This window comes from Myotis davidii, unplaced genomic scaffold (genome assembly GCF_000327345.1).
Source record: "Myotis davidii unplaced genomic scaffold, ASM32734v1 scaffold142, whole genome shotgun sequence".
NCBI classification, from domain to species: Eukaryota; Metazoa; Chordata; class Mammalia; order Chiroptera; family Vespertilionidae; genus Myotis; species Myotis davidii.
In genome coordinates, this window is record NW_006294400.1 from 3731410 (window position 1) to 3742932 (window position 11523).

At 48.2% G+C, this 11523-nt stretch overlaps 1 protein-coding gene across 2 annotated transcripts in view; it reads left to right on the forward strand.

Moving 5' to 3' along the window:
• Positions 1–10666, forward strand: part of NR6A1 (nuclear receptor subfamily 6 group A member 1) — a 57405-nt gene extending 46739 nt beyond the window's left edge. For both annotated transcript variants that reach the window (XM_006768585.2, XM_006768586.2), the window contains exons 7-9: positions 2001–2122; positions 3873–4025; positions 5658–10666. In XM_006768585.2, the coding sequence (XP_006768648.1) occupies positions 2001–2122; positions 3873–4025; positions 5658–5839 (457 nt within the window). In that variant the 3' untranslated portion in view covers positions 5840–10666. The remainder of the gene's footprint in view (positions 1–2000; positions 2123–3872; positions 4026–5657) is intronic.
• The last annotated feature ends 857 nt before the right edge of the window (positions 10667–11523 follow it).

Here is an 11523-nt window from a genome sequence, read left to right on the forward strand (position 1 = left end):
AGCAGCCTTAGGCTGAGCATCTCTGTGGCTGAGATGCATCTAAGACCTGTCTGGAATGCTCCTTGGCCCACAGTCCAGCCCATCTCTAGAAGGGTGGAGGCTGGCCTGACCCCAGTTTTCATAAACACTGGCTTTCCCATTATGCCTTCCCCTCCTTGGTTTGGTGATATTTCCATCTCTGTTATGAGACACTAGGGGCCCAGTGCACGAATTCGTGCACTGGCGTGGTTCCTCAGCCGACTTGCCCAGTCCCAATCAGGGCTGGCCGGCAGTGGGAGGGACCGGGCGGGGGGGGGGGGGGGGGGGGTTGGCTATGGGAGCGCACTGACCACGAGGGGGGCAGCTCTTGCATTGAGCGCCTGCCCCCTGGTAGCCAGTGCGTATCATAGTGACAGGTTGTAAAGGTCACTTAGGCATATAAATATATATATTTCCCTCTATGACCAGGGTATTAGTCCCCTATCCTGGCTCCCCTTTGCCTAAAACTTGGTCTTTCCTCAGGGAGCTTATGCTTAATGTAAAGAAAGGAGTTTTGAGTCTTCTCTGCTAGTGGATGTCACCTTAGATACCTGAAAAACCAAGGCCTTGGGAAATTGGTCCCGGTTCCAAGTTCTAGTTCTGCCACCACCTAGCTGCATGCTGTGGACCAGTCCCCTCTATTCTTTGAACTTCAGTTTCTTATCTGTACAGGGGTGATGATAATCTCATCTCACCTGTGGGCCTAAGAAAGTTAAATGAGATAATGCACACAAAGTGCTAGCACAGAGACTGGCCTGGCACGGAGGCTCAGTTAACGCTTCCCTCCCTCCCTAGCTGAAGTCAAGGATGCCAATAAAACATGTCACTGTGCATACCCTCAGCCCTGCTGGAAACAGTGAACCTACATTAATACAATCAGCAGCTTTTTCTACATTGTGGCTGAGGCTCGCATAGTCACAAGGCAGCTGCCACTGAAACTGAAGCTGCATCTCAATAGTAGCAGTATATTAATGATGTCATATTTCTCCACACTTACATCCCAAACTCCTTTGTCCCTTGTTACCTGAGCAGGCATGCACTATTATTGTACAGAGGAGGGCCTCAAAGTTTAGAGGGGTCAAATTACTTTCTAAGGGTCAGAGCTTTTTTTTTTTAATCCTCACCTGAGGATATGCTTTTATTGATTTTAGAGAGAGGCAGGGAGAGAGAGAGAGAAATATCTATGTGAGAGAGAAACATTATTGGTTGTTTGCCATACATGCCCCAACGAAGGATCAAACCTGCAACCTAGGTATGTGGCCTGACTAGGAATTGAATTCACAACCTTTTGGTGTACAGCAAGCATGTCAAACTCGCAGCCTGCCGGCCGCTTGCAGCCCACAACAAATATTTTTGCGGCCCAGCCAATATAACGATATATAAGAAATGTTTTAATAAAAATTTCATAACTTAATTTTTACAATGTCGTTATACATAATTATTAATAATGAACTACAACATTCGCTAATGGCTAAATATTAATTTTTATTAAAATGTTCTATTATTTTATGTTAACAATTATTTATTTCAGCCCTTTATATTCAGCACGTCTCTATCAAAATAAACCTACGTTTCTATGAAAATTGAAGCTTTTGTTTTTTTGTGGCCCACATAAACTTAAACCTTGTTTATTTGGCCATGTTAGCCTTTGAGTTTGACATGCTTGGTGTACAGGATGACGCTCCAAGTAACTGAGTCACCCGGCCAGGCCAAGGTCTCATAGCTTTTACATGATGGAACTGGATTTAGATTTGATCGACCCTATCTGACTTTAGGAATAACAGCTTGTATGAGCTGCCTTGCGTGGCCTCTAGACAAACCAGGGATCCCCTGTTCTTCACTAATAGTTCTGGATTCCATTTCTCCCGAGCTCGGCCTCTTTCCTATGTCAGATGCCTTACAGAGCTGTCAGAAACCTGCCTTCCCTGGCCTGACCTCTGCTGGCATCAGAGCCCACTGTTAACACCTGTGTCTGTCCCCAGATTCAGTGATGAAGGGATGGAGGTGATCGAGCGGCTCATCTACCTGTATCACAAGTTCCATCAGCTAAAGGTCAGCAATGAGGAGTATGCTTGCATGAAAGCAATTAACTTCTTAAATCAAGGTGAGTGCTTGGGTGTGTGAAGAAGGGGCCCTTCTTTTTTCTTTTTTTTTTTCTTTTTTGCCAGTGAACATTTTCCCTTACGTTTCATGTCCCCCTTTCCCCTCAGGACTATCACACAGAATGTGACACCCCTTATGGGTACCAGTCTTTGAGGGCCTATCAGCATTGTGCCCCTCTGTAGTGCAGGGCATGCTTTGGGTTTCTTCTTCAAACCTAAATGCCACAGTCTCTATAACTCATAGCAGAAGGAAGAGGATTCGCTTTGTTTAGTCATTTTCAATGCATTCAATGCAGACACCAAGGACAGTACATGCGTCATTTAAAATATGTACCAAGTTTGCCAGTGACTGAGGAAGAGCAGAGTGACGGATGCACCTATTGGAGATAAGGCTCTGCGACAGGCTTCTGAGTCCCCATCCGGGCAGAGTGGGGTCACCAAAGCTCACACACACATCAAACATGGCTTTTAACGGGAAGTGTGCTGGATGTGATTAACGTGGAGTATTACCTGCTAAGTGTGGCTTGGTAGCTGCTGGTAAGCAGAGTACAAAGGAGAATTTGTGTTCTCTTTTTTCCAAAGCAGCGTGCGAGTGCTCTGCTCTGAGTAGAGCTGGGCTCTTCTGCTGCCTGTGACATTGAAGTGCTCTGTTTATAGTCAGTTGCCCCGTCCAGAGATTCTTGGCCCTCCTCTTTGCTTACTGCCCCCCTCCCCGCCCCCAACACCTCCTCCTGCTTCTGCACCATTCGTACATTGATCTGTGTGCCTCCCAGAGGCCAGACCCTGTGGTGACCATTAAAGACATTGAAAAATAAAATAGATTCCAGGTTCCTGGCTTTAAGAATATACTCTGATGGCATGTGACACATTACTGGAGCCTCAGATTGGGAGAGAGAAGTAGCACCTACTTGGAGGAGGAGAATTCTAGTTGGGCCTCAAAGGCTGGGAAGGGTTTATATGTAGAACTAGAGGCCCGGTGCACGAAATTCATGCACTCTGGATGTGGGGGGTCCCTCAGCCCAGCCTGCGACCTCTCACAGTCCGGGAGCCCAACTTCTGGCTGAGCAGCGCTCCTCTTGTAGGAGCGCACTGACCACCAGGGGGCAGCTCCTGCATTGAGTGTCTGCCCCCTGGTGATCTGTGTGCGTCATAGCGACCAGTTGTTCTGCTGTTAGGGTCAATTTGCATATTACCCTTTTATTATATAGGATATCCATATATATTATATAGGATATCTATATATAAAAAAAGGGGTTAGGTGTGTGTGTTTAAAGAAATGAGAGAGAACTCTGTCTAGAGTAGTATGAGCAGAAACCCAGGAGACCATGTGAGTATACATACAAGCATAAATGTCTGGGTGTCATCGAAGTTCCTGATTGGCTCCAGCAAAGGGCAAATTTAAAGATACTGTGAAGGATAAATTAGGAAAGGTAGATTGTCAGATAGTGAGTGGTTCAGCATCAACTGGTGCCTATTTGTTTCAAGCCCTGTACTGGGAAGCCAGGTATGAAGTTGAGAAAGATACCACTTAGTTCTCAGGGGGCTCAGTCTAGTGATTGTCCTGTATATTTTTTATTCTTTATCTGCTTCTCTCCCCTCATTTAGAACTTTGTTCCTCCATGTCAAAAAGAGAACAGATCCTCTATGTGGCAATGTTTAATAACTTCTAACTGAAATATGTATCTATTCAAGGAGTTGGTATTTCCTCCACATTAGAAAACACTCTCATATCCTGTGTGGTTCTCTTCCCAGATATCAGGGGTCTGACCAGTGCCTCACAGCTGGAGCAGCTGAACAAGCGATACTGGTACATCTGCCAGGATTTCACTGAATATAAATACACCCATCAGCCGAACCGCTTTCCTGACCTCATGATGTGCTTACCTGAGATTCGGTATATTGCAGGTAACATTCTGGGCGCTGGCTTTCCAACCCTTCCTTGCTTCCCTTAGCTTGTGAAGAGAATGAGACAAGCAGTGTTTTCAGATCCTCATTCCAGGCCCAAGACCAACTGCATAAAAGCAGTACTACCCTTGCCCTCGGTTTCAGTCCGCGTTGTAACGAGAAGCGTGAGTTTTCTCTGTAGGGAGGAGGATCTAGCACTTCCTCACACCTATGCTGTGCAAGGTGCTTTGTGGCCTTTATCACCGAACCTCAGAACACGCTCTGCAAGGCTGGTGGTTGGTGATATTATGACTCGGAGTTTCTCAAGTTAACTGTTTCTGGATTGTAAGCTGTGAAAGGGTGGATTTTATGTGAATTATATCTCGATTTTAAACATTAACTTTGTTTCATAGAATTGCCTATAGATTTTTAGGGGATCATTCATTTAAAGCAATATCTTTAAAATAATTTTCAAATCCTGTGTTTGTAAAGGAGTTTTTGTTGGTGTTTTGTGGTCTTACCCTGCTGAGTTTGATATTTAATAAGCCACTGAGCTGTGAAGGCCTGGTTTTGGTTGTCACTGCTGCTCGGCTTCGTTGGTAGAGATTGTCGTTTGTAGTCACCAGCACTGACTGGCGGTGCTCAGAGGTGGAGCTCTAGACAGAGCTCGCTCCTGTCACCTTCAGCAGCACCAGTTTGAAGGGAAAATTTTTCAGTTTGACATTATTCTACTATTTTAGTAGAAATTATTCTACTTTTTGGGCCCAGAGTAATCTACAGATGTGAACTGGAGCTCAGCTGTTAGAATTTTAAGGATGTTTTGATATTTATGTCTCAGCATTTTCAAAGTGATATTCTACCAAATGAGATATTCATCAAGCGCTCTCTTAAATAAATGGGGAGTAGTAATTACCCCCCTCCCCACAGAGCCAGCTTCTCAGCCCTGGCAGCACTTGGGCTCGGTGGTCAGCTTTTAGGACATATCCGAGCTTGGGTTACACCGCCAGAGAGCCTGATTCCGTGGGTATGAGGGGGCCGGGGCATCAGTATTTTTAACTCCTCAGGTGACTCTCAGTGCGTCCAGGAGAACCACAGCCCAATATTTATAGTGTACATTAGCACACCAAGTGCTCTGAGAAGGCCTCCAGTAAAGAAACCTGTAGGTCCTTTTTAACCCTGGATTTCTCAGTACTTTTACTAACCCATTATACTACTCTGAAGAGCAATTTTTATAGAATGATAGCGTCCATCAGGAAAAAAGAGAAAACAGGATATAAGTTTCTCATGGTATTTTGGCTTTAAGAGGACATCTAGGAATCCCTCTCAGTTTCAGATTCCTCACCTGTAAAATAGGGATAAAAGGTAATATCTGTCGCACAGAAATAGCGTGAGAATTAAGTGAAATGATGCATTTAAACACCCAGCACAGAGTAAGTATTCCCTGGATAATAACAATGATTATAACTTTCACCTCGGGCCCTAAAATGGGCCTAGGTATCAGGATGTTAGCCAGTCTGTGTCTTTGTGATACTCCTTGTACTTTCCTTGCCCTAGTCACTCAAAAAGGCCACGTCTGCTCTCCAGCCCAACTAGAGGGACATGCTCTTCCGCTAGCGGCCACTGCTAACTCTTCTCTTCCCACTTTGTCCCCAGGAAAAATGGTGAATGTGCCCTTGGAGCAGCTGCCCCTCCTCTTTAAGGTGGTGCTGCATTTCCCGGCACCCCTCCTCAGGCCAGCACAAAGCCTTGGGTGGGTGGGACAGGCTCCAGAAGAAAGAGCCAGAGAGACCAAGGTGGAGGCTATGGGGGCAGCAGCGTTCCGGTTGCCTCCATAGCAAGAAGAGTGTTTGTTTGTTTGTCTGTTTTTTTAAGCTCATTTTTCTATATATTTATTTCACGACAGAGTTGAATGTATGGCCTTCAACATGATGCACATGCTTTTGTGTGAATGCAGCTGATGCATTTCCTTGCGGTTTACAGAATGTGAAGATGTTTAATGTAACAGTGTTGTCATTGTTTAGAGATAGTTCTTTTGTAATTTGAGGGTGGGTGGGATGGGCTGAGATGACTATTTCCATAATGTTGACAAAGACGACTACCTCAGTGGAAAGGGAGGGGTGTGACCATGCCTCCTTTTTCCACATGTTCTCAGCAGACTCGTGCATTTGTCTGTCAGAGAGCAAACTGCCTTTTTCTAGCCACAGAATTGCCAGGTGAAAGCACACACCATAAAAGGGCGAAGTGGTGCCAGGAGGTTCTCTGAGCAAAGTGGGGGCCCCAGGCAGGAGAGGAGGATGTAGAACATCTCTTTCCTTTGGAAAGCATGAAAATTGAGAATGGGGCACAGCAACCAAATCTTAAGTTAGGTGTCCTCTCTCCACACAAGGCCTCAGGGAGAAGGGTTTCTGCTCGCACACCATGTTGTGGGGCCCTCTCCCCACCACCTGACCCACCACTGCCACTGCTGACTTCATCCAAGCAAAGTCCTGGCAATCACGTCATCCTTTGGACTTGCCTGCCAGCTCCGCTGGGACTTCCAGCTACCTAGCTTCCTTACCTGGATCTACCAAGGCCTACCTTCCTTCGACTCCTTGCCTCCCTTATACATTTGACTTCCTATTGGCCCTCTGAAAAAAACAGCTAAGCAGAATGCCATGCTCTGAATTCTGGTGCCCACTACTGATGCATTTTCCTGTCACCTTGCTTTCTTCAAGGGGCAGTGGAACGAAGTTCAGACTGCTCAAAGAATAGACACTCCTCCTTTGGGGTGCTCTGCTTCTCCCCCTTTCCCACCCGGGACTGAATCCAAACCTGCCGTCTCTTTTTTCATCAGGGAGGGCCATTGACCCACCAGAATTTTTGCCCTTACATTCCTCTCCAAGTTCTTCTAATCTCCAGAATGAGACCAGGATTCCTCAACAGAAAGCCCAAGGCCCAGAGTGGCCCAGCTGACCACGGCCTGGCGGGGAAGGGGCGCTTTAAACTACCTCATGTTCTTAAGGGCTGTCCCCTCCAGACTATGGCCTGGGCCCTTGTTCTTTCACTACCTGCCCCACCTGGTCCCAGGAAGTGTCCCTTCCCCTCTTGGCTTTGGCCAGCAGCCACCCCGTAGCTGTTGGAGCTCTTTCAGGTGCTTTTCTCTTCTCTGCCTTCCCACAGCGATTGTCCCTGCCTCCACCCAGGGACCTCGCCCAGCTGATGCAGCAGGCTGACTGCTGAGAGGGGTGCATCCCTGGGTGGGCTTGCAGGGCCTCCTGAACCTCCTTTTGCCTGTGTAGTCAAAGGCCATTTGCTCTCTTCCCAGCTCAGCCTTGCAAACTTGCCCGGTGGGCCACCACCTCGTGTGCAGCCCGGGCAGTCTATGTCGGATTGTAATTTTTCTTTCCAGTGAAATGTTACGGGTACCCAGCAGAGGGATGACTTTGTCCTTTGGTGGATCTAAAACTCAGAGCATTACTCCTCAATGCCCTTTCCCTGACTGCTCTGAGAAAGAAAGATGTGTTCCTCTGGAAAAGCTCTGATCAGAATGTTCTCACATGTCAATGGGAAGATGTGTGTGTGTGTGTGTGTGTGTGTGTATCTGTTTATTTCTCAGTTCACAATATTTTTATTTCCCCATGTTTTATTTAACCAACTAGATCACATTCTTTGGCTACAGGTCAGACTCTGAGCTGCTTTCGTCAATGTAGGGAGGAGACACATATCAGACACCCCCCTTTTCCAAGATGGCTGCTGTGTGCAGCTTCTTTCTTTGCTTAGACCTCCATCTGTCAAGTTATTATTTTTTGAAATGGTTTTTCTTTAAAATTAAGCATTTTACCAGTTGGTTGGGTATCAAAGAAAATTGCTCTCTGATGAGGGAAGAACATGTCTCTCCAATAATGCGGCATTAAACAGAGCAAGTTGTTAATTTGTGGAGTGGGGGAAAGGTTCTGCAAGTTGCCATTGTACAAATCCATTTTTACAAATGTTTGCAGCAGATTCCACAGAACAAAGAGCCCATTCATTGCCGAGCGCCCTACAGAATCTCTGAGCCAAGTGGCCGTGTGTTCTGAGCCAGAGCCTGACCTGTGGACCGCCTTTAATGTCTTCTGCGCCCAGTCCTTTTGTGACGTGGGCTTTTTAAACAGGGTAAAATTAATGTGTTGCATTGCAAACTCAGGTATGATGAGGAGATGATAGGAGTGTAGCTAGCAGCGTGGAGACGTTAGGTCAGCCACTAAATGTATTTGTAAATTTGGTTTGAAGGACACAGAGAAAGGTTGGAGGGGCGGTTTGTTGTGTTTGTATTTTTGCCTTTCTTCCCATAATTTTTGGTTAACAGGTAGCCTTTTTGCTAGTGGAAGAAGAAAAAGTTGTGTGTATGGTCTCTTAATTCCCCTCTCTTCTGTCCTCTCTCTGATCCCCTGCCACCAACAGCACTCATTTTAAGTGAGAATTTTTCCACCATAAAAATATGACCCTGAAAGCTGTGTGGTCAAGGAGAATCCCACCTCCTCGCACTGCATTGAAACACGGCTTTCCCCTTCCTTTCCCTTTCAATGTTTTCCTGACCCAAGACGAAATTTGGAATCGTGGAATTTCGCCTACAACTCCTGTTCTCTGGCTCCTTTGTAGGCTTTTGGAGACTTTCACAAGGTTTGGTGGTCTTGACTTTAGTCTCAAAGCACTCCACCTGGCTCAGGACAGCCCTGCCCCCATGCCCAGCCCAGGAGGGAGGTGGCTGAGCCTGTGGGGATAGAAAGCAGCAGCAGGAACCTCCCTCCTGTTCTCGGGGCAGAGGAGGGGGAGGGAACGAGGGGCTTCATGGCATGCAGACAGCCACCCACTCCACACCAGCCTGCTCTCACCTGCCACCCCCTTCTCAGGGAAGTGAGTGCTGCCATGGCCACTGTGTCACCGGGTCCTTAAACCTGGGGCCTCAGCTAGCTGCCTTGCTCTGCTACCTATTTCTTACTTCAGTTTGTTCTTGATTTCCTGGGGAGTGGGACAGATGGAGACAGACAGGCCCGGCGTGGGCAGTATCTCCGCCATGTCCAAGGTTGGCCCAAGTAAAGGGACCCTGGCCTCCCAGTAGGGTAGGAAGGGGAGCAGTGGTTCCAAGTCTTTAGCTCTGGGCCCCTGGTCTATGTCTTTTTTTCTTTGTTGCTTTTTAAAATTTTGCAGTTGCATTAAGAAATCCACTCGTTCAGACCAGCTCTTTTATTTTCTTTATTGATTTTTTTAAAGTAAAAAAAAAACCACAAAAAAACCCCTCAAAAACAAAAAACTAAACAAAAAAAACCACTACTCTTTCCAACATGAGTGTCCCCTGTACCCCCCTCTGCCTTTGCAGTTGATCATTCCTCCCTTTTTCCTCGGCTTGAAGCATCTATGTCCAGTGTCTGTGAAATGATGTTTTATCTGTGTCTCAGGTTGAGAAACGGCAATCATTCCACCAGATGCTGGAAACTGGTTAGTCTTGAGACAAGGGTTTCTAGGGCCATAGCTCAGGGATGTGTATTTAATTACAGGGTCCCCAGAAACCCCTCTCTTGGCTGCCACAAACAGCAGCTTTTCTGGACTTGGGAGCCAGGCGTGGCTGCTTCCTCAGAGGCAGGAGCCCCGTGAGCATACTGAGTCGGAGCGAGCTGGGCTGCTCTGGTCCGAGGCCGTCCCGAGGCCTGAAGACTGGCTGTCCCGGAACACGAGCCACAGGGCCCTGCTCTGCCCGTCCAGCCCGTCTGGCCAGCCCCCTCAGGATCTGCAGCCCTAAATGGGCCACAGCCCCCTCAGGACTCAGCTGCAGGCTCAGGGAAGCTATGAGTCAGGCCAGAGCCTGCTCCGAGCTCCAGAAAAAAGCTGTTTCTGGTGGAGGCCGGTCTGCCAAGTCCTGCAGCCAGCCTTGCCAGCATGGCCAGTCTGTCACCAGGTCATTTCTGCCCTTGGGTGAGCATTGTTTTCTTCCTCTGAAATGTTTTATAAGGTGATAATGTTGTTGACTCAAGTTTCCATGAAAAAGAAAAAAAAATACTACCTCTTCAGTGACATCCTGGTCGATTCCTCTCCGAGAAGTCCTGTGGGAAACGAATACTGTAGCTCCTGTTCTGTTTACATGTTTCTGTCGGGAGAGAAACCCTGCCTGCCCTGGGGTGTTGGTGTTTTTGTCTGTGTTGCCATCCCAGGCCTGTGATAGGGGCTGTGGGCGCGTTGTAATGTCTGGGCTGAGTGTAGGGAGTCCTTCACACCTGCCCAGCTGGGAACAGCCACCTCTTGAAGAGGCCTCCGTTTCCTGTCTACGATCCAGGGCACAGGAAGCACCACCCTCCCACCAGGCTCTGGTGGCACGGGCGTCCACAAGCCGACCTGGGCTACCTATTCCAGGGCCACCCCTACCCACAGTCCGTGTAGGAATCAAGTAAACCGGATGTCTCTGAGCCCTTGTCCCCAAAGGGCCGGCCAAGGGCTGCCTGCCAGCCCGGCTCCGTCAGCCCTGCATGACCAAAGGATAGTCGGGCTCTGCAGGCTACTCAGGCCCTCTGCTACCTCCCCCCCTGCCAGCTGGCAAGGGATGGGCCCTTTTCTGTGAGTTGACTACCTGTGGAAATGTGACCAATTAGTGTGAAATGCATGTCTAGAAGATGTTAGGTACTGTATTTGAACCAATAAATGTGAAACCTGCACATGGCATCTGTCTGTGAAGCTTGTCTGGGGTTCTGGGGAGGGACGACGGGGTGTCCTAAGGAGCTGGCTCACGCCTTCAGATCAAGCCCTGCTTGTAACTGACACCCACCCACTCCTATTGCTGGGGGTCTGGCAGGGGGATGCCGCCTAGAACTGCTTGAATTCATGAACCAGCACTGACCCAGGTGCCTGCTCTGTGCCTGGCACTGTGGGGACTCTTCACAAACCTGAATCTCCTTGAACGTCAAGGATTAGCATCTGTTTTATAAGAAGCTTAGGTAAGTGAGGTGACGGGACTCGTCTCAGGCCACACAACTAGAGGGACGGAGTCTCGTGGGAGAGGCAAGCACAGCCCTTGGCAGTTTAGTGGGCTCAGGTGTGACCGAGGGTGCTCGGGGCTGTAATGGCCTCGCGGAGGGAGTTGTTCCGCTCAGAAGGGCTTCAGACGAGTATTGAAGGTGGGCTTGAAGCAAGTCACCAGACAGAGGCCCAGCTACGAATCAGAAAAATGCGGACTCTTCAGGTATAACAAGGGATTGCCGGCAGGAATGGTGGCAAATGGGAGGGATTAGCAAGAGTTGAGGCTGGAGAAGCCCCTGGGACATGGAATGCCACATTCAGGAGTTTGGGGAAGAGCTGCATCTCAGACAGCAGTGTGCTGGTGGGGGGCCTGCCGGGTGTATCACGGTGGTCCACCAATTAACGCCTATCCTGCCAGTTAATAGATGAGGTTTTCCTAGAGCTGAGGAAATGGAGGCTTTGAGAGGTCACGGGATGTGCCCTGAGTCATACGGGAAGGGTCAGGGTCTGGACTTGAACCCAGATCTGCCAACTCGAAAGCCCGACTCTCCTGTAA